General features: G+C 43.3%; 3 protein-coding genes across 3 annotated transcripts in view; all 3 read right to left on the bottom strand.

Moving 5' to 3' along the window:
• Positions 1 to 3,607: 3,607 nt before the first annotated feature.
• On the bottom strand, positions 3,608 to 12,286 carry LOC125041370 (histone H4 transcription factor-like). The gene is made up of 10 exons (XM_047636253.1): positions 12,114 to 12,286; positions 11,435 to 11,615; positions 10,235 to 10,389; positions 9,618 to 9,795; positions 8,591 to 8,743; positions 7,688 to 7,886; positions 7,091 to 7,220; positions 6,437 to 6,570; positions 5,180 to 5,417; positions 3,608 to 4,644 (listed from the first exon to the last, which is right to left on the bottom strand). The coding sequence occupies exons 1-10, from the start codon at positions 12,144 to 12,146 to the stop codon at positions 4,534 to 4,536; spliced, it is 1,512 nt and encodes a 503-aa protein (XP_047492209.1). The 5' UTR covers positions 12,147 to 12,286; the 3' UTR covers positions 3,608 to 4,533.
• Positions 12,158 to 14,530, bottom strand: LOC125041073 (lysine-rich arabinogalactan protein 19-like). Its single transcript, XM_047635825.1, has 3 exons — positions 14,507 to 14,530; positions 14,030 to 14,282; positions 12,158 to 12,357 (listed from the first exon to the last, which is right to left on the bottom strand). The coding sequence occupies exons 1-3, from the start codon at positions 14,528 to 14,530 to the stop codon at positions 12,158 to 12,160; spliced, it is 477 nt and encodes a 158-aa protein (XP_047491781.1).
• A 218-nt stretch (positions 14,531 to 14,748) lies between these two features.
• Positions 14,749 to 22,500, bottom strand: part of LOC125041074 (neural Wiskott-Aldrich syndrome protein-like) — a 17,863-nt gene continuing 10,111 nt past the window's right edge. The window contains exons 4-6 of the mRNA XM_047635826.1: positions 20,456 to 20,464; positions 17,618 to 18,165; positions 14,749 to 14,896 (exon numbers count right to left, since the gene is read on the bottom strand). Coding sequence (XP_047491782.1) covers positions 14,749 to 14,896; positions 17,618 to 18,165; positions 20,456 to 20,464 — 705 coding nt within the window. The remainder of the gene's footprint in view (positions 14,897 to 17,617; positions 18,166 to 20,455; positions 20,465 to 22,500) is intronic.

Genomic DNA, 22,500 nt, shown 5'->3' on the forward strand with positions numbered 1-22,500 from the left:
CTTTATTAAAAAGGTGGATGATTCCCTAACTACTAGCAGCAGAAAAGCTTTCTTTCTTAATCTCTTTTTCATATAAAATATAAATCTAGCATTGATCTTACTTTTAAATGCCTTCTAAAGTCTAAAAATAACACTAGAATGTATAAGCACATAGGACGTAGTAATGTTATCAGTCCCTAGCAACGTGCTTATGATTTAACTATGACAAGATAAGTTGTATAATTATGGACAAATGTACAGGAACTAATTACTCCACTGACTTCTAGACCATAAAGATTTGGAGAAAGCAACTGAACCAAAGGAGGCGACTGGAGGAGCTCATGGGACAGCCCATGAAGGAAAACAGGGACAGACATTACAGGATATGCCCAGTGCAGGAGGAGAGGAGATGACAAAGAGCAAAGAGGATGGAAACTCTAGGACTGGAATATATGACTTGAAGCATTTGTCTAACATAGTTACTGAAGCAAGTTTAAGGGATGAAATGGTTTTGCCTGGAAAATCTGTTAAAGTGAATGAATATGTGGGTGCTGAAAATAAGAAAATAGAAAGCTTAAGTGATGAAAATGAGACTCGTATAATGAATCAAAACTTCTTAGACATTACAGATAGTAAAAACTTAACATTGGGAACTGAAGCTCCATATGCAAATTACAACATAGTACAAAATAATTCTGACAAACATCACAATGACCTTCAGACAAGCACTGTTACTGAAGATTCTACTGAGACGAACATGATACTACAAGATTCCCTCACTGCTGGCAGGGTGCAGAATCGGCTTCACACAAGTACGAGTCGAAAAGAAAATCGGAACCAGATTCCAGAAAGCTCAGCTCACAAAGAGCAAATGGAAGACGGCACCAGTAACATGGAAGGAATTTTAGGAAGAGACCCTAGCCAAGGAAGACACAGGGAGGGAGAAACCCATGGTGGTATGAAAACAGAACCTAATACAGATGAAGAAGGAATTAAAATGACTCTCAATAACAAGGTTTCATATCTGGAAGACTTTGTGGATGCCCACATGGTTGGAGAAAAGTCTGATGATACAGCCAGGGATGTTGAGGTTTCCCATGTTGCAGAGAAGGCTCTAGAGGAGACTCATGAAAGCCATGGGAGTTCTGTTGTTCAGGGTGAGATATTAGAAGTTTTCCCAAATTCAACAGAGGCCCCAGAACATCCTCAGGGATTAGATAAGCTTCATGAATCCTCAGGTGGAAGCAAAGCTCATGAATATAAGATTGAGACAAAGAAAACTGTAGATGATTCTCATGAAGCAAGAATAATTCCACAAGATTCTCAACATGAGAACAAAATATTAGCTGTTTCTCAGAGTGTTAATAAATCTGAAGATTACTCTGGTACTAAAGAGGATCGAATGGAGCACCATGAAGAACAAAAGATTCAAGAAATTACTGAAACCTCAAAAACTTTCCAAGATTCAAATGAAGCTTCACATAAATTTCATGATCTTAGTAACATTTCAGAGGATTCTCATGGTACACAATATCATCACTCTGAAGAAACGAATTTCCAAGATCCCGATGTAGCTGAGAACATCTTTGTAAGCTCTTATGTTCACAAAGAATCTTTACCTGTTACAGAGGCAATGATTAATCATGAATTGATCAGGACTGAGTCGGTAACACCAGGCCTTAAAGTTGATCAAGAATCAGATGAGAGAATGGGAGGATTTATCGATGACATTCACAATCAGAGAGGTGACACAGTGTTTGCTTTCACAACACCCTCATTTCCAGAGACATTAGAGGCACCTGATGTAGACCATCGCTTCTCTGGCCACACACCTTCAATAGACTTGCCCTGGAACTGCATCACCAACACCTATTATTACACCAGTCACTCCAGAACTTCACATTAATGATGGTTCCATTCCACAAAGTGAGAATATGATGAAGAATGATGATGATGATCAACAGCGAGACAGAACTGTACAAAAAAAAGAGGTCTTTAGCTCTTCCAGTGAGCGAGACAACCTAGAAAGTGTGACAATTCCTGGAACGGATGTAAATACTTTTGGCTTTGATAGATCGGAGTCCTCTTCCAACCTACAAGAACCTAAGGAGAATAAAGCATACAAAGCTATTATATGTCCTATCCTTCCATGCGATACTGCAGGAATACTAACAGTAACAGCAAAAATACCGCCAGATTTATACATGGATTTAGGCGATGTGACAGAGGCAACAAGCCCTGCACCTGGTGGGGCAGCAGCAACAACTCCCCCTCCTGTCATTATTCCCAAGACCCTTCCTCCCCTGCACCTGGATTCCGAGGAGGAGCTGAGAGCTTTTTTGCTGTCGCTGGAAACTCTTCCCAAAGCTGGCACTTCATCAGTTCCTCAAGGGGACACACTTCTAGATGTTAAAGATCGAAATCAAGGGAAAAGCACAAGTTACCTGTCTTGGTTGTGGGGTTAATCTTGTTTTGTCTTTTGTAATAAAATTACCCAGTTTTTAAGAATGAGGACTTCTCATGATCAAGATGTTTAAGTTTTGTGCAATTTAGTGATTTTAATGCATGCCAATGATTAACTTTTTTAAATATACAGTTAGACATTTTTAACTATGTGTTTTACCCTTTTGGGTAATGTATAATATTATCATTCATAATATACATATGGAAATAAAATTCAAATTTGAACCATAGAACCACAATGTTTTCAGCCTGCCTATGTCTTCAGCCTTAAATAAAGACTATTATGTTTTCAAGCATCAACAAGGTAAATATTTGTCTATTATGTTTTCAAGCATCAACAAGGTAAATATTTGTCTTTGATATATGTATATTTTAATGTTGTATGTCAAATATATGGCACATGGTGGAGCTTCACAGCTGATAAGGGTACTCCTAGTAAATGGACGAAAAAGAAAAATGATAAAAAGTAAACATAACACACAAAAAAAAGGCAATAATAGACCACACAATGACTATGTGAACCTCAAGAACTACATTTTGCAAAAGGTACTTTATTCTGAAGAAAAAGACCCCCCACCCCATTCCCTTGCTTCTTGTTGCTGTGGGGGGGAGGGGGGGTGCTTAGGAGGCAGAGACCGATGCCCAATGTGGGGATCACCCCTACCTTGAACCTCAGCCCTTGCCTCAACTAATTTTGCAGTCGTTCCCTCTCCCTCTTTCCTTTTCCTTCTCTTCTTCATCCCTGTCTTCTGTCCACTTATCCAAATCATTAACTCCTATTTACCCTTTTCACCAGAATACTTTACCATAATGCTGTGTAACCTTTGATGTCTGGTACATTTGTTTTTAACCAATGACCATTCTGGAAATCCAGACATCACTTTACTAAAATAAAAATAAAAGTTTACCTGAAGGCTTTGCCCCCAAGCCCCACCCTATTGTTATATTTTGTATACGCCACTAATGACCTTAAATGTTAAAGTAACAAAATTTTCAGTAAATAAAAATAGCAAAAAGAGGGAGGAGCCAGACTGATTGAACACTGCAAGGGGAGGGCTACTGGTATGGGAATGGTACAGTGGGCATGGCTAAAGGAGGCTTGCCAACCAACCAAGATTGAGTCCCCGTGTACAACATATTCCCACAAGATAAGGAAAGTCACACATTCACATTTTGCTTTATTTTGCAAGCAGTGACATATCATGTACTACTTCACTAATATCACATTAGCTGGGGAAACAATTACCTGACCTGACAAATAATTACAAATATATGAAACTGCAACTTTTGCTTAAAGTAAAACTCTTGTTCTAGATATTAGTCCTGAATATCAAAGCAAGGAAAAAATCCTTTTGCTAATTACTTTCACACTTTATTTCAAATTTACTAAATTCTCTCACAATGTCTTTCACATACAGAAGCATCTGCTTTGTAATGGGTGTCTAGTTTGCTAAAGTAAACAAGTTTATTTTGCTCTCGTGTTTGTAATTGGCATCACGTTGGATTTACATTATTTTCCAAACAAATGACACAGCATTTTTCTTGTCTAATTTTCATGCATGAAAATTCCAGCCATGTAAAGTTAGTTTTTGTAATGAGCTTTTAAAATTCTCATATGAACCTCACTGTATTTGTAAATGAATCTACTTTGTTGGTGAATGGGAGGATTTTCTGTTTTAAATATTAAAACAGAAAAAAAATAAAAGGACAAATAAGTGCTTGTCACATCACTGAATAAAAGCCTAAATATAAAAGATATTTTCTTTCAGGACACTAAAACCAGATATATTAGCCTATAAAACTAAAATTTTGTATATATTTTTAAATTGGCCTTTCTTAAAAAAAAAAAAAAAAAAAAAAAAATAGCTGAAAAGATACAGTGACATAACAACAAAAACTGAGTAACAAAATTCAAAATAACATTGCAAGTACAACAATAATACTTGTCATTTCATACAATGTTTCTCAAGCACAATCTGATAAACAATTTTTTCACTGGTAGCCCCCCAGACTTCCTTTCACATTTTTGGCCTCAAATGTGTGACTGCAGAAACAAAGGAATGTACTGATATAAGGCTCCTCTGCTTGTTATTAAGAGTGCCCAGAGTACTCTAAGGGTAAGATGATGTCTTCGTTTGCCATCTGCTTGTCTATGCTCGGTGGCTTGAGATTGATGCGCTTTTGAAGTTCCTTTGAATTCTCCTGGAATGGTGAGAATATTAAAGATGCGAGGTAAAGGAAGAAATGTTTTATGTAACTCTAAAGAAGACATCTCAAAACATTATAGACACATTTCTTTTATGAGGTGATTATATTTGAATCCTGTTTTAAAACATATATGCATGCATTTTAAAAATAGTTTCTATATGTTAACAAGAAAGATACTCAACAAGGACCGTTCATATAGCAGATGACTGAGTAAAAATTTATCTGAACATCCTTTAAATTTTTTTACCAAAAGATGCTGAATGGCATCTATGTCATACCAATGACAAGCTCAAATCAAGGATGGCATCTATCATTGTCATAAAATGGATAGGAGATATAGAACTTTCCAGCTATGAGGGTGTTAGTTCTAAAGTGAAAGCCTTCACCCTATACTCTTGTCTCATTCAGAATCAAAGACATGGGAGGAAAATCACATCGCACTCCTAATGTCTATTTGGTGTCTGTGACTCTGATGATGCTAACCCAGGTGTCTAAGGGATAAGAATGCAGACCCGTGTGTCAATCTCACCTGCACTTCATTGAACGACCTGGGTGTAAGAGGAACCCCTCCATGCTCCCCGCTGGGGCTACTCTCTCCCTCGCAAGCTGAGACTGTTGTCGCAGGGGAGTTCACAACCTGCGGCGAATCTGCAGCTTGCTCGTTCAGATTCTCTTCCCCCAATTCATTTGCCATTACTTGCGTTAGTTCTATACTCTCATAGCGGACTGTTTGGAGGCGGTAGTAGCCATCTTCATCTTGGATGTACCTGATGGTTGGAGCTCCATTAGTCTTACAATGATTTATATTTAATATGTATGTGTACATATTGGCAAAATAAGTCGTCTTATAAGTTTCCTGTATACTTATGCAATATATCCTTTACATCTGTTTAAACTAAAAATGAAAACTACACTAATTGCTACATGAAATATTTTGTGTTCCTAGCATCTTTCTATCCTTTTAATTATTGGAAGTGGAAAACAATCAAAACTCCAATTAACCTCCATTCAGAAAGACTTGCAAGAGTTTGTTAAAACTTCCAACATGATCAAAGAATGTTCCAGCTATGTTATAAATTACTGTTCTGTTAAATAAAATACAAAAATAATTTTAAAAATTATAATAATTAAAATAGCTTCTCTTAGACACTCTCTAAAAATGTTTTTGATAGGAGTCAAGACCTTATGGATAACAGTTATCAGACACCCTCTGAAGGAGCTATTTCCTATTACAAAGGGATTAAATGATGTTCTGAATTAGTACAATACAGATGCTCTTGACCCTTCATATAATACTAAATTGTCAATGAAATAGATTCCGAGTCAAAACAAAATCAAGTCTCCCTGTCTGCCCAAATGGAGATCATAATATTTTTAAGAATCAAACTGAGCTTGTTTGATAGAGGGTATCTAAGAAGTAGCAGTTTTGCTTATAGTTTCTGTTTATAGAATGAATAGCAATGGCATTCAGAACGGCAAGCAGGTAAATTTAAGTACGGCTCATTGACTTGTACTGATAATAGATGAAGATAAAAACTGGACCTTGTAAAACATGGAAAAGCAGTGCTGGATATTTAGAGTAATTATTGGCTTTCAAATGCTCTCTGCAAATGATGTTACTTACAGGTAAACACACTCACACTCTCACTCTAACTGACCCATATATATAAACAAGAAAAAAAATTGACATTAATAACAATTAATTTGTCAGCCACTGTATTTTGTTTGAGAGTTTTATACAAACACAGGCATCATTTAATCACATAACTTTCCACTGAGTGCTTACCTGAATCTACTATGCCCAGATGGACAATGAAAATTGTGAACTTGCATAAGGTGTTTGGAGAGGCGGTATCCTACATCATACTTTGTGTTGCATATGTGACACAGGTATGGCTTCTCCATCATTCCATTATGTTTCTGAAATTAATAAATGCAAACACATTTTACCTCTTGCTGTTACAGAGAGTACATGTATGACCCATCCCTTACAATGAATTTTGAAAGTCTGTTCATTGCAAAAACAAGTCATTCAGCTCACTCCAGCACTAATAAGGACACAGTTCCTATAACCTTTCACATTTTCATTCGTGGAAGTTTTCTTATTTCCAAAACTCACATGAAGTATTCATCTTTTATTATTATTATTATTATTTTGTTTGTTCCAGTAATGTAAACATCTGCACATTTAATTTTTACAAATGCAGTTTCATTTTCATTGTTGCATATAACTAGTGCATGAAATTAACAAGTTGAATTGAAATGTTGTAATATTAACCAAAAACATCATATGAAATTCATATCATTTTATGACATAAAATGAATCCTGTTAGAGTGTCTTAATAATATGGCTGTTACTCTCATAATATTACCACCTATCAAGCTTACAAAACTCCAGTCAACTTAAAAGAATCAAAGCATAAGTGAACTAAATCCATACCCTTTTAACATGTCTCATTAAGGTGGTCACTGCCTTTGCAGCAAAATCACATTCTTCATACGGGCACACATACGCTGGTTCGTCAGAGTGTGTGGTCATGTGGCGACCCAAGTCATATGTGTGTTTGAACCTAAGGGCACAAGAGATCTCCATTTAGTATGAGACATGATTAATATGAAAAAGAAAGAAAGATAAAAAAAAAATAGAGAGAGAGAGAGAGAAATATGTATGAAGATAAGATAATGAACGAGAAAGAGTTTAAACTATGTGAGAGAGAGAGAGAGAAGAGAGAGAGAGAGAGAGAGAGAGAGAGAGAGAGAGAGAGAGAGAGAGAGAGAGAGAGAGAGAGAGAGAGAGAGAGAGAGAGAGAGAGAGAGAGAGAGAGAGAGAGAGAGAGAGAGAGAGAGAGAGAGAGAGAGAGAGAGAGAGAGAGAGAGAGAGAGAGAGAGAATGAGAATGGAAGTGTGAGACTGACTAAAAATGAGGTAACAATGAAAGAAGAAAAGTTAAATAGGGTGAGAGGGAGAAAAAGAATGTACTACAAAGCAATATGTCATTCATAAAATTGCATACCCATATATATCTAGAAGCACCTACCCGCGGCCACACTGAGGACACTTATGCGGCTTCTCTTTGGAGTGTCTGAAGCGGAAATGAGTTGCAAGGGTTGATTTGGAAGGGGTGGTCATGTCGCACTCAGAACACTTGAAGAGGTTAATGTGATGCCGGAGGTGATCTCTAAGCAGTCTCTCGGTTCCAAACTTTCTTGAGCAGTGAGAGCACTTGTAGTGTAACACTAAAGAGAAGCACAAAGATACATTTAGGTAAATTCCTTCACACATTCTGGGAAATCGGTATGTCTGTTGTATAGACCCCTTCAGATATTTAATTGATGTGTATTCACACTGGCCCAGTAGGCTAGGGTATACGAGTTCTGGTCTAGTGCTTGGAAGACTGAACCTCTCTGGTGCTATCACTAGTTAGGCCCAATTATTCCTATGTTACAACTCACAGAATCTCTAGATTGAGGCTAAGTGTGACTTGTATGTTATGTATGAATTTTAAAATGTAGAAATCTAAACGACTCTAAAAAAAAGTGAAAAAGAAAATGAAAAGAAAGAAAGAAAAAAAATTTCATTATAATTTTTTCTAATTTAATATATGTTTTTACATACTCTCTCTGCAGAATATATAAAAAAAAATTCCTTGATGGTGACAATATATTGGTACTACTGTAGCAATGTGAGATGATCATGCCTGAGGTTGCAGAAGCTGAATGGCAGCAAACCAGAGTAATTCTTGTATGTAATGCCTCTACTGACGTACATATTTTACGGTTTCTAGGGAGCTCAATAATATTCAGTCTCTAAATTCTTTCAGTAAGAAATAACCGAGCTATAACAAATAATACAACTCTTCTACCCTTTCTTTTCAAACTTCCTACAATTCATGCCTCCCCCCAAAGTGCTTCTAAACAAATAACAAAAATAACAAACTCACTATCAAAGGGAATTTGCTGACTGCAATGATCGTATAGTTTGGTGTTGCAGGAATATATCATGCCGCAGTTGGGGCATCCCACCAGCTTCTCCTGAGTGTGGCTTCTCATGTGGTCTCTGAGCTTTATCTTCTGGGTGAACACCGTCGAACAACCTGCCGAGGAAAGTTTAGAATTACAGTTTAAACGGTGACAGATTTTCTTTTTTTTTTAATCATGCCATCCACACATTCTTACCTTCTGGTTCAAAAGCCAAAACTAATATATGGAAGACAGGAGAAGCAAGGAGAAAGAAGAAGTGGGAGAAGGAGAACAGAAAAAGAAAAACAGACGATTAGGACAGTGGTTAATACAAACTACCTCTATTACTACTGATATAACAATAACACAGGGTATAGAGAATAATACAGGATATGGAAAATACAAAAAATGGAAAATAATAATTCAAAAGAGCAAATGAATATAATCAGTTAAAAAAATAAAAAATTTGTACTAAAAATAAATTGAAGTTGAAAAGCTTACTGTTCCACAACAATACACATTAGCCCATTCTGAAGCTATATTTGAAATCAGTTATTTTCTTCTATACAATCATAAGCATATAGAGTACTTTAACATTATATTTTTCTAGAACATACATACATACATACATATGTATATATGTATGTGTATATATATACATATATATATATATATATATATATATATATATATATATATATATATATATATATATATATATATATAAATAAATAATTTTACTTCTGTGGATGGGGATGGGTTGATGACATTAACAGACTCTTTCCTGACTCGTTCTAAAAGCCAATCAAATATCCAGCCAGCCATCTGTACAAAGGACGACTACCAAAATATGATACTGACTGCTCCTGAATTCTAAAGTCATCCCTAATCTTCCAAAGAAATACTGGAAAAGTATCCAGCATATACTGAGAGAAATGGATGAGATATGCAAACAACCTAATAATCAGACTCTGTCCTTGAATTAAACCTAATAGCGCAGAAGCTCACCTTCCCAGAAACACTTGTACACTTTGTCTGTATTGGGGTCGGAGCACACAACGTGGCTCTGGACGTGCCAGTAGAAATTTTGTGCCGAGGCGAAGGACACCTTGCAATCTTCCCACATGCACTGGAAGGGCTCTGGAATCTCTGGGATCATGTTGCATCCTGAGGAGTCTAGAGAACACTGCCAAGAGAGAAGGATAGATGTGATCAAAATGAGTAATCTACCATAACTGCTTTTTATAGAAGTGGAAATATATACAATGATATATGCAATAATTGCAAGGTAGTAGTTTGGAGATGAATTGGTATAAATCAATTCACATTATGACTAATAACTTTGAAATTTGACCAATGTACATAAAAAAAAAAAAAAAAAAAAAAAAAAAAAAGGGGAGATAATGCCTAATTAAAAGTAACTTCAAAACATTTCACTGAGAAACAAGATGAGTGACAGAGCCAGAATAATACACTTTCCACAAAACAAAATAAATGAAAGGTTGGTCATATAAAAATCTGTCTAAAAATCCAACAAGGAATTTTCTTTATATATAGTAGGCTTTTATGATATACAAGAAGAAAAAGAAGATTCACAGAAAATGCCAACAATAACAAAGACTCACATGGTAATTCTTTTCCTTCAGAACGACAGTCCCTAAACTTTTGATCTTTGTGTGAAAGGCATGGAAGAAGATGTGACGGTCCAGCTCCTCGGTGGTTGGACACGCAAAGCCGCACTCCCGCCAGTAACACACATAACCGTCACCCGTCAGATGATCTGAGGAGACGGAGCTTCCATGTTACAAGGCATTAGGATAAAAATTATGCTGAATTGAGTTTTATACTGGTATAGACATACACTAAGGAATAATTGGATGATAATTTTGTTAAACTTTCCTGTAAAATGGTTAAGAGCTAAATTACTGAATAAACTGAAACAATCCATAAAAAAGAAAGACTGAACTGAGATTACATGAGATTATGCCTCATATTGAAGAGAGAGTGAAAGTTCACGAGACAGGAATTAATAAAGCAACAATACTCTATTTTATGAAGCTAAATGAAAAAAGAGGTCAAAACTCTGACATACAATTGACATAACTATATTCATGAACAGTCTGATATTGATGGATTATATGAGGTGCATAGGCTACTTTCCAAATACAGAACTTTTGCTCCATGAAAATCAAATATAGTGCCACAGCTGTAAATGATTGCTAATGCCTCCATGCTTCTCACTGCTCCAGCTAGCTACAGTCTCCCCATGTCAATGTGAACAAACTTTGAAGTTATGCCCGTTATGGAAGTCTGGTTGATGCCCTGCCAGCTCTCTTGAAACCTTGATCTAGCCTTCATACAGAGGGAAGTTTTAGCAATTGGGGCCCTAAAAAACACATGACTCTTCATATATTTAATGTTTGGGCTGTAAGTCAATATATTTTTTTTTTCATTGCCTAAACAATATTTTCCTGGTTTTCTTCAGGTATCAGGGATAATGTTAATGCAACAGATGATTTGCATAGACTAAGGCTACAATGCTGGCATCTACAAATGTAGATCGCTTATTTATAAACATTTGTTCCACTATGCAGGGAAGTACTGAGGCAGGAGTAGTATATCTAATTCAGTCATGACGGCACAGTATACCCAAAATACAGATAATAAAATATTTGTTCTTCTAATTTACCTATGGACTACATCATTATAGGTTTCCTCCCCTATTCTGAAATAAAAAAAAAAAAAAAAAGGAAAAGAAAAAAGAGAAAGAGAGAACAACAAAAAAGAAAAAGAAAAGAAAGAAAGAAAAAAGGTGTTCCAATTACCCTTTGTACAGGTGCAATGTTCTGCAACGTGAGCCACAAACGGCTCCATCTTGTAGAAGACGCTGTGGCACATGTTCCATTCGCACTTCATGACGATCTTCTTCATGTGCTCCTTGAGGGTGGTCTGCTTCTTCTTCTTGTGGGGTGCGCTCTGTTCCTGGGGCAGCGCTGGCTGGTTTGGCTGAGGGCAGGGAGTATAGTGTTTCCTGTAAGATCATGTATTTTCCCATCTGGATTAAGTTAATGAGTATTTCAGTTTTGCTTTATCCTTTTTCTTTCCTTTTTTCTCTCCCTCTCCTTTGCTATCTCTCTCTTTCTCTATCCCTCTCTCCACTTCTTTCTCTATCTCTCTCTCTTTTGCCTTTTCTGTGACATTTCTGTTATCAAGTTCCTTTCTATCACCTTTCATTCCTACTCTTGATCACTTCTGTTCGGTTCTGTGTCATGGGTAATATTTTAACTTAATATTTTATCTCTTAGACACTTAAAAAAAAAAAAAAAAAAAAAATAGACAAATAGACAAAAACACACACACACACACACACACACACACACACACACACACACACACACACACACACACACACACTCACACACACTCACACACTCTCTCTCTCTCTTCCTCACTCACTCACACTTCTATAATTCAAACAAACCACTCTACACTCCTACAACTCACCACAACTGGATAATGCGGCTGTGCATTCTGCATGACAGTAAGATTCACATTCTGGTTTCCCGGCTGTCCTGCAGGGTCGTCCACTGCCTCCTCATTCTCCTTCTGTGCCACCGAGTCGTTGAAGGTGATGCCAGAGTGGACGAGAGCCGCATGGAGGGAGTCATAGTTTGCGCCGGGGCAATCTGATGTCCCCGCTGTTCTTGACCTTTCATGCGTAAGCGTGTACACATGGGGAAGTTAGCGTCTAGGGGAACAATAAAGAAAGAAGTGTTGCGTGATGTTTTAAGTGCATCTTTTGTTAATAATTCCTTAAGCTAAAGCTGCTCTTCTTATACATTTGTCAAATCATGTATAAGTATCAGATGAATGAGACAGATGACAGGAGGGACCCCAGAGGTAGAGAGCGGAGAGGGGGGTGAGATGAGATTGACGACAGGGGGGAGAGGAGGGGAGGACGGAGGGGGGTGCGGAGAGGGGAGCGAGGAGGAGGAGATGGGAGAGAGGAGGAGAGAGAGGGTGAGAAGGAATGGAAAAAGAGGAGTAAAGGAGGTGAGAGGTGAGAGGGGGAGGAGATGAGAAGAAGAGATTGTGAGAGGAAGAAAGAGAGGGGGAAACAAATGAGAGAGAAATCGGAGAGGAGTAACGATGGAGAGAGAGAGGGGGAGGAGAAGCTTGAGAGAGGAGGAAGGGTAGAGAGGGAGGGGAGATGTGTAGGAGATGAGGGCGGGAGAGAGGGAGACGTGGAAGGGGTGGACGGGGGAGAGGATAGAGGGGGGATGATTTTTTGAGGTATGAGATTCGAGAGAGGGAGAGAGAGAGAGGAGGAGGCGGACGGGGGGGAAAACGAGAGGATCGATGAGATGAAGACCAACCTGAGGGAGAGAGGGAGATGGAGTTGGGGAGAGGAAGTGGAAAAGAGGAGGGATAAAGAGAGTGAGGTGAGAGACAGATGAGGAGACAAGAGAGAGAGACAGAGAGAGGACTAAAGGTGAGAGGAGACAGAGAAGAGAAAAAGGAGGGGGAGAAGGGAGACAGCGAGTTCGAGACAGGAGATAGACCGTTCAAGAGATTGAGACCTAGAGAGAGACAGGATCCATGACGGCTTGGAGTGGTAGAGAGTGGAGGTGAGACCGAGAGGAGAGGGCGGGGGATGAGGAGTGGGGGAAATTGCGGAGATGAGAGAGGAGGGAGGACCAGAGTGATGGGTGTTGGGACGAGCTGGGGGCCTAGAGAGCATGAGGGAGCGGTGACAAGGCGATCGATGGGAGGGTAGAGTTGGACGGGGAGGGCGAGGGGGTGACGAGAGGAGAGATGAGAGGAGAGAGAGAGACAGAGATGTGGTGAGAGGCAGAAGACAGAACTGAAAAAAGGTGAGAGGGGAGGAGAGGATGAGCGAGGAGAGTAGATGCAAGAGTGAGAGGGGAGTAGGAGAGGGGAGGGAGAGAGGGATGGGAGAGGACTTCGAGCGAGTGGTCTGAGGGAGTGGAGGGGGTTTGAGGCGAGGAAGGGGGACGAGAGAGATGGCCGGTGAGATGACGATTGGACGAGAGGTTGAGGAGGGAGAGTGAGGTAGTGAGAGAGGACCAGAGGTGAAGGTGAGTGGATAGTGCTGGTGTTTGATATGTGATCGGGGGAGAGTGGACAGCGACGCACGATAGTCGTATGGTCGAGAATGCAGGCGACGAGGAGGAGAGGGATATGAGCGGAGAGGACGGAAGGGGGGAGTGTGAGTGGTTGAAGATGGAGTAACGCGGGGTGAGGAAGAGATGCGAGGAGGAGGAGAGACGAGAGAGAGTGAGTGGGACGAGGAAGAGTTCAGAGGGAAAGAGAGAGAGGAGAGCGGAGGGAATAAAAGAGAGACGACTCGTTCGAGAGAGAGACGAGAGGGTGGAGACGAGTGATGAGATGAGATTTGCCGGTTAGGCGTGTGGTGTATTGATGAGAGAGATGAGATGGTGGGGTGACGGAGGACGGAGGAGTTGCGGGTAGAGGGGACGAATTCCTCTTAGGGGGAAGTCTGTAGGATTGAGAGGAAATTGTCGGAGGTGTGGGGGCGCCTTTGGAGGAAGTGTGTGGATGGGTTGAGGTGGGTTGACTAGATGGAGTCGGTGAGGGGAGACCCGTATGGACGTTCGGCTGGGGAGTGATCTGAGGACGCTTTTGGGTGACCTTGGGAGAGGAGAGAGTTGTGGACTTGGGACTTGAGGGGGAATGGGAACTGGAGGGAAGGTGGGACGAGTGTGCGGGGGTGGAGTGCCAAGGATGAGTGTTTCATTGAGGGTTAGGAAGATAGACGGGCCGGAGGGGGCTAGGGAAGGTGTGACAGGCCTAGGGATGAGTGTCGAATTTTGGATTCGAGTGGTGAGGAGGTGTTGGCGGCGGGCGATGCTTACATTTGGCGATCGGTTGGCGGGCATAGAGCCGGGGAAGGAGTGGGGAGAGAGAAGTGGTTCCTGTATGATGAGATACGGATTCGGAGCTGACATTTACCTGAGGGTGGTCGAGGGAGGGTGGTTCAGAACGGGGGGGATGGAGTTTGTGGGAGATGTGGGAGGAGGGTATTTTTGTCCTTCCACCTTGGTGAATGGGGAGGAGGAGGGGGAGGCTGGGAGGTGCTATTGGCCGGGGACGGAGTTCATGAGTTAGGACGGTGTGGTTGGATTTGTTGATAGGACTGAGTTCGAAGTCGTGTTGATGTAGTAGTTGGGGCTTTCGAGTTGTAACCGTTGAGAAGAGCGGGGATGGTGGGCGTGGAGCGACAGAGCGGAGTTGAGTTGCTGCCACTGAGGGGGTGAGAGTTGGATATGCCTCGGGAGTTGAAGACGAGAGGAGATGGGGAGGGAGGAAGACCGAGAGACACACAGTGAGATGTCGTGGTGACTCACTGAGAGTGTGTGTGTGAGTGAGTTGTGAGCTTGTCGGCGAAGAGCTTGGTTTCGCTCGTCGGTGAGAGATTGTTCGGCCTGTGTGTAGGCCGGAGAACGTGGAGAGATATTAGCGGTGTATAGTCTGGTTGATCTATCGAGAGGGGTTGGTTCGTATGGATGTTGAGATGGCGATTGAGATTCGAGAGATGGATTTTTTGATTGATCTTGCGACCAGAGGAGCGAGTTGCGATGTGTCTGGTTGTGATGGGAGAGAGTGAGAAGATAATGAAGTCGCTGGGTTAGATTGAGGTGCTATAGATGAGATCATTCTTGTGGTGTGAAGGGGACGGCGATGTGGATTTCTCGTAGCGTTTGTTTGAGAAGGGGTGTGTAGCTTAGCGGAGGGAGGGTAATTTGACGTCCTTGGGGGATCTACGAGAGAGATTTTTTGACGGCGTTTCTTGAATGGGAGTATAATATTCCGCTGGCGGTTACGGCCTGTCGTGGGTCGGCGAGAGAGACCTGCACGTGTGAATCGTGAACGGGTAGTGTCGCTGGCTAGCCCTTTGCTTGGTGATGGGAGGGGAGTGAGGGTGAGGGGATGATGGAGGGAAGGTGATCCGTTGGGACTATAATGAGTTTATACGTAGTTGCGGGGGGGAGTGTCGCGCTTGAGTTGGAATCGTGGAGAGTATTCGGCTCGACTTGTGCAGGATCGAGAGGATGGAGATACGGGACGGAAGAGTGAAGAGAGGGGGGGGGATTCCGAGAGGATTGCGATCGATGGTGGAGATTGTTGTTTGGCGGGGCTTGTTGGTCGCCCCTGGGGAGGTGTCGGTGAGTGCTTGGCGGTTTAGGTCATCTTGGTTTGTTGTTCGAACGGGGGTAAGGCTTTTCTGTGGGGCCTGAGTTCGTGGTGGCGGGGCATGCCTTCCGTGGTGAGTCGCAGCCGCTAGGGTTGCTGGGGGATATGCTTTATTGATGGGATGGAAGATTATAGCTTGAGGTGAGTGGTGTGCTGGTTATTCAATCTTGCTTCGTCCTGTGTTCGGATGTGGTGTGCGGTCCTCTCGTAAGCTGTAGCTTATGGTGGTAGTGAGGTATCTGGTGGTGGAGCGTCGTGACGGCGGTTGTACACGGCTAGAGTTAGGAGGTGAGACTGGACGAGGATGGGGTGGGTTTTTGAGATGAGATAGAGAGATGAGGAATTGATGGATGTAGAGGAGTATGAGGAGGAGAGTACGCGGACTGCCTAGATTGTTTGATGAGAACGGATGACTGATGAGCCAGAGAGAGACAGTTATATTATATTATAGTTATTATATATATATAGTTAGAGTGAGATTGTAATGAGAGGTACATGACGGATTCTGCAGAGCTGAGGATTTAGGGACGAGGTGAGTGAGGGGGTAGAGGATGGGGAGAGTGGAGAAGGTTGTGAGAGGAGGGTAGATGGAGTGAGAGAATTCTCGAAGATGGTAGGAGGAGCTGCTGAGGATGTGGACTTACCTTTAGAGTCCAGCGTGTCTTGGTGTGTCTAAGTGGTTGGTTCCGGATGCTCCGCGGTGTGGTCAAGTTCGATTTGTGGTGGTACCGTCGATGCGATTAGTTAGGAGGGACGTGTTGATGATGTGAGCCTGTGATGTCTTCCGGACGAGCGAGTAGCAGAGGTGAGGGGGGGATGGGAGCGGGGATGGGAAAGAGAGAGTCGAGGGTGGGACCCGTGTGGAGTGAGAGGGTTGGGTGGAGGTGAGGAGAGTGGATGATGAGGGATGATAGAAGGGTGGTGGGGAAGCGATGGGGTGGTGTGTGCTTTTGGTTTGCTGAGGGAGATGGAGAGGGGAGTGGTAACGTGGAGGTGGGGCTTGGGACGTGGGCGGATCTGCGCGTCCGGATGGGGGGGTGAGGAGGGAGCGGGGAGGATGGTTTGGGCATTTCGAGAGTGACTGAGAGGAGAGGATGGATGAGAGGTCGAGAGAGGGCGAGAGGGGAGAGGGAGGGGAGGAGAGGAGGAGGAGTTAGGCTTTGGAGGAGAGAGAGGAAGGGGGAAGGCGGTGGCGTTGCTGGGGGGGACAGAATTTAAGGTGCTGCCTGGGACAGATGTATTAGGTAGGTTGTTGAGATGTAGTCTGTGGATATGATGGAGCGGGGGGAGACTGCGAGACGAGACGAGGACTAGTGTGAGAGAGAGTGACAGGATGAGAGTGAGAGACCTGTAGTGAGTGAAGTGAGACTGAGTCAGTTATGATTAGTTATTTTAGTTATATATATATAGAGAGATTGATGAGAGAGAGAGATTTGTATGTGAGGTAAGAGGAGCGTGGATGTCGTTCATACAGTGATTGTGGGGACCTTGAGAACTGGAGGAGGGTGTGGGTGGGTGTGCGTTGTAGCGGTCGTCGGAGGGAGACCGGTTGTGATTATTAGATTCCACGCGGGCGCGGTGTGGTTGAACAGCTTAGTACTCTATCGGCGACCGTGTGTGATGAGTGTTCGAAGCTTGTGTGAAGCTCGGAGAGACTTCGGAAGGGGGTGGATGAGGGGTCGGCCTACGGTGTAGAAGGACTGATTGTTGAAGGCTGGATGAAAAGGGGAGTCGAGGAGGGATAAGAGGAGGTTAAGGGGGGGGGGGGGGACGTGAGCAAGATGATCCTGTTGCGAGGGTCGAGCTTAATGATCGGTGATGTGAGTTGGGAGATGGCTGGATCTGATGAGCGGTGGGGAGGGTGACGGAAGGAGCCTGGTTCCGGGGCCGGGAGCCCCCCCCCCTTCGCGAGGTTGGGGGGGTCTAGCGGGGGGCGTTGAAAGTTGTGGAAGGCCGGGCGTTGGAGACTGGGGAGGAGGAGTAGTGGCTCGAGGAGGCGTAAGCATCGGGGGGGAGGGGGGCGAGGCGGGAGGTGTGGCAGGCGGAAGTGTGGCGGGGGGAGTGGTGCGAGACCGTTGGGCAACAGTTCGTGTTGCGTGGAGGGGGTGGTTGGGGGGTTGCGGGTCGGCGGGTGGGTGACACGTGGGGGTGCAAAGGCTGGAGGGCGCGACCGTGATGGTTGGGGAGGCCGCGGGGGGTGTCGTCTGTTGTTGGGTGGTGCAGTCCGGCGCAGTGGGGGGGTGGTGTGCGGGTGTGGGGGGATGCGTTTCTTACGTAGGGTGTGGGCTTTGCTACTTTCGGAACTTTTGGCAGGAGAAGTCTGGGGGTGAGGGGAGAGAGTGGGCATAAGCGCGTGGGGATGAGGTGGAGAGAGGGAGTCAGAGGGGCGTGTTGCGGGGGGTTGGGAGGGCCCGAGTGGGGTTGTGGGAAGATTCAGCCGGGCGGTTTTGTGGTGTCCGGAGGGGGAGGAGGTGGAACCTGGGATGTGATCCGCGTGAGACGGCGGGCGGGGGAGAGAGGGGGTCGGGGAGAGAGAGAGGAGATTGGGGAGGAGGGGAGGGAGGAAGGGGTCGGAGATGACGAGTGGAGGGAGGAGAGAGTGCAGGAGAATGAGAAACGGGACGGAGAGGGGGAGGACGGAGTTGTAGACCGAGAGAGAGAGGGTTTTGGCTGGATGGGATGACGAGGATGTTGGAGTGGGAGAGAGGGCGTGGTGAGAGGAGAGCCGTTGATGTTTGAATGAGATCTCGTGAGAGAGGATGTTGGAGGAGAGGAGGGAGACGGGGAGTAGAGCTGAGAGGAGGGGTGTGATGAGAGAGGAGTGTCTGGGGTGAATCGTGAGAGGTCTGCCGGGGGATGGGGCGGAGCGGATTTGAGAGGACTGGGGGAGTGGAGACGGAGGAAGAGAGGGGGGGGGAGAGGGCCGAGGGAGTCGTGGATGAAGCGACGGAGAGGTTTTGGGCGAAGTTTGATGAGAAGTGTTTGGAGTGGTGGTTTCGCGGAGCGAAGATCGTTGAATGTTGGTGGTGTTCCGTGGGTGGTGAGGGGGATGAGAGTGAGATGGTGGAGATGCGGAGGAGCAGGGGGAGGAGGGATGATGGGTGATGAGGGCGAGAGAGAGAGGAGAGAGAGGAGACGAGGAGTGAGAGGGAAGGAAAGGAGGAGAGAGGAGGGGAGAGAGAAGACAGAGAGGAGATGGGTTGGAGGGGGGGAGGTGAGGGTGATCTTGAGAGGAGAGGGGGTGGGAGGAGGAGGGGAGACCAGAGGGAGGGAGATGAGAAGAGACAGATGAGGAGGAGGATGAGACAAAGAGGGAGGAAGAGACGAGAAGAGAGAGAGAGAGACAGTTGTAGAGAGTGAGACGGAGACAGGAGAGTGGAGAGAGAAACCAGAGAAGAGAGAGGAGAGAGAACAGCAGAGAGTGATGAGGGTTGAAATGAGAGACGAGATTGAGAGGAGAGATGATCGAGAGAGGAGAGACGAGATCGAGTCGGATTGAGAGAGAGGAATGGAGAGAGAGATGAAGAGAGAGAGAGGAGACGGAGAGGGTGGGCGAAAGAGGCGTGAGAGAAGGAAAATGGAATGAGGGGAGTGGGATCGAGAGAGGAGAAAGAGAGGAAAGATGAGGGGGGAAAATGACAAAGACGGGGAGGGAGGAAGAAGAAGAGGGGTGGGGTGGGGGGGGGAGTGGGGGGGGGGGGAGAACAAAAAGGGGTAAAACAGGGGAAAGGGGGGGGGGGGGGAGAAAAGGGCGTGGGGGGGGATATATAAGAGGGGGGAAGGGGAATGGGGGAAAGAGGGAGGGGGGAAGAAAGGTGGGGAAAGGAAAAGAGTGGAGAGGATGAGAGACGAGATATCGGAGAGAAGAAACAGAGACTAGAGAAGGTGACAGAGACGAGGACAATGGGACAGCAGATGAGGACGAGGGACGGAAGATGGAGAGAGAGAGATGAATGAGCGTGAGGGAGTTGCTATTCCGAGTTGAAAGGAGAGGGAGCGTGGACGGAGGGGAGAGGGTGAGAGAGAGGAGGAGAGAGAGATGAGGAGAGAGAGACCGAGAGACGAAAGAAGAGGGACTGAGACTGATGGAGAGATGAGGAGAGAGACAGACAGACATAGAGACAGACCCCAGCAGACAGAGAGGACAGACAGACAGAAAGAGAGTATTGACAGATAGACAAGACAGAGGACAGACAGACAGACAGGACAGACAGAGACAGACAGACTGTCAGTTAGACAGACCAGAGAGGTGGGTGGTGAGTTGGAGAGGCTGAGTGGGGGAGAGAGAGGGAGAGGGAGGGGAGAGAGAGAGGGAGAGGGAGAGGGAGAGGGAGAGGGAGAGAGAGACAAACAACTGCAAACCAATATGGTCCAGAATGGTAATAGTAGGATGGGATGCCCTAGTATCTGTCTTCATGTCCTTCGCTTTGAATGACCTTAAAACAATAAGTCTTCATAGGAAAATTCATTAGCACTTTTCATCACACAGGACTTAGTCTTAGTCTGTCTTAAGTTCAAGAATCACAAGCACTAATGATGGAATATTCCTTTGAGTCACAATTCTGCATGTAAACTGCTGCAACTAACCATAGTGTGCACAGAAGTCTTACAGAATAGTCCTACAAAGAGAAAATACAACTCAGTGTGGTATACCAAGGTTTAAGGGGCCTGACTTTCCGCCCCCCAAAAAGGCTCGAGGCGCTTTGCACTTGGAACGAGGCCAAAGGGGACCCATATCACTGATCACAGGAAATTGAAAGCATAATTGGATGCAGCACAACAAATCTAATCACGATTTAGAACCAAAGTGTCGTCAAGATTTACTAAATAAGTAATAACACAAACAATATAGGCTACAATTTGTACTTACTAAAAATGTAATATGGACTCCCATTACCTCGTTTTCAAGGCTTATAAAAACGTACAGGTTAATTTCTTATGACCACATGACAACCCCAAAGTCAGCATTAGGAGAACAAGAAGATGACCCACTAAATATAATTAAAAACAGAACACGAACTTAAGGCCCCAATGTTTACGTTTGGACGACTGGCCTTCAGCGCACTCTACCTCGTCGCTCTTCACACTACATTGCTCTATTTCGTACAAATTCCTTGTCCAGCCTCAAGGTCCATTTAATAACATTACGTTAGGGAGGTGAGAAGAATTACCAAACGCTGGGAAGAGGAAAAAGAAGGATAATTTGTCGGTCTCTCTCGCCTCTCCTTTCTTTTGTCAACACCAGAGTACAAATCTGAACTTTCGAAAGTGAGTGAAAAGGGTATAGTTTTGATGTGTGGATAGATATGGGTGAGATGGATTTATAAATTAGGAATATAAATAGGTATGTCGAACTTTGTTTCAAAAAAAAATACCCTTTACTTAAAATGTGGTTTACCTAAAAAAAATATAGAAAAAAAATTTTTCCCCAACAAGGGTTTCGAAAGATCCTGCGGACAAATATCTTCAAAAATTTTTTTCAATACTAACTGCGTCTTTCCCCCTTTTTTAAAACCTTTATCATGACCCATATTTTTAAATCAGTTTTCCAAAAAAAGTTGTTTCCCTTACGTTGGGCAAAAAATTTTCCCTTTAATTCTTATATTATCCTTTCGCTAGTTTTCTTATTTTTGAATGTTCATTACTTATATATTTTTATCTAGACTGTACTGAAATGTATTCCTTATGTACAAAATCCAAACGCAGCCCAAAAATTTTAAAACTATTACATTGCATTTTAAATCTATTTATTCCCTTGATTATCTTCTCTTCTCTTCTCTTTCTTTTCTGGGCTCTTCCTTTCTCTTTCCTTTCTCTTCCTTCCATTTCCTCTTTTCTCTCTCTCTTTCTCTCTCTCTCTCTCTTTCTTCTCTCTTCTTTTCTTCTTTCTCTCTTCTCTCTTCCTCTCGTTTGACTTCTCTCGTCTCTTTGCCTCTCCTCTCGCCCTCTTCTCTCGCTCTCTCGCTCTTCTCCTCTCTCTCTCTCTCTCTCTTCTCTCTCTCTCTCTCTCTCTCTCTCTCTCTCCTCTCTCTCTTCTCTCTCTCTCTCTCTCTCTCTCTCTATCTCTCTCTCTCTCTCTCTCTCTCTCTCTCTCTCTCTCTCTCTCTATCTTCTCTCTCTCTCTCTCTCTCTCTCTGTTTTTTTTGATTTAAACGCGAAAAAAACTAATTTTATATTTTTAAAAAAACCATTTAATGGGCAACAACAAGGGTGGCAGATTTTTTTCAGATATCATTTCAAAACCTATTTGTATAAAAATAAAGCAAAATGGCGCCAGATTTAGCCGCAGAGAGAAAATTACTTTTTTGATATAAGGAAGTGGTTGAATAAACTTTAACTTCATCCTCGAATAAATTCTTAATCAGGGAACATGATAAAATAATGATAAAATAAATGTTTAGGGGAAGACCAAATAAATAAATAAATAAGACAAAACTAGAATAAGAGGAATGAGTGAAAAAAGGGAAAAATAACGACCGTTGGAGAAAATAATAGATAAAATAGATAAAATATAATAACAATAATAATTCGAACAACAATAATGATAATAACAAAAACGATGATGGTAATAATATCAACGATGATGAGCATGACAATATAATGATAATAAGGGGGATTGTAACGTAGATGATGATGATGATAATAACAATAACAA

The sequence above is a fragment of the Penaeus chinensis genome, chromosome 30 (assembly GCF_019202785.1).
Source record: "Penaeus chinensis breed Huanghai No. 1 chromosome 30, ASM1920278v2, whole genome shotgun sequence".
In the NCBI taxonomy this organism is placed as follows: Eukaryota; Metazoa; Arthropoda; class Malacostraca; order Decapoda; family Penaeidae; genus Penaeus; species Penaeus chinensis.

What these genes read in the sequence shown, in the direction of transcription:
- LOC125041370 (XM_047636253.1), bottom strand. Translation starts at nt 12,146, where the DNA reads ATGCAGAATGCACAGCCGCATTATCCAGTTGTG. An exon ending in AGCCGCATTATCCAGTTGTG is followed by an intron (nt 11,616 to 12,113) that starts GTGAGTTGTAGG and finishes CCCTGCCCTCAG; the next exon opens with CCAAACCAGCCAGCGCTGCC. An exon ending in TCTGGGCATAGTAGATTCAG is followed by an intron (nt 5,418 to 6,436) that starts GTAAGCACTCAG and finishes TCCAACCATCAG; the next exon opens with GTACATCCAAGATGAAGATG.
- LOC125041073 (XM_047635825.1), bottom strand. Translation starts at nt 14,530, where the DNA reads ATGCCCGCCAACCGATCGCCAAAT. An exon ending in CCGCCAACCGATCGCCAAAT is followed by an intron (nt 14,283 to 14,506) that starts GTAAGCATCGCC and finishes TCCTCTCCCAAG; the next exon opens with GTCACCCAAAAGCGTCCTCA. An exon ending in ATACACCACACGCCTAACCG is followed by an intron (nt 12,358 to 14,029) that starts GCAAATCTCATC and finishes TTGTTCCCCTAG; the next exon opens with ACGCTAACTTCCCCATGTGT.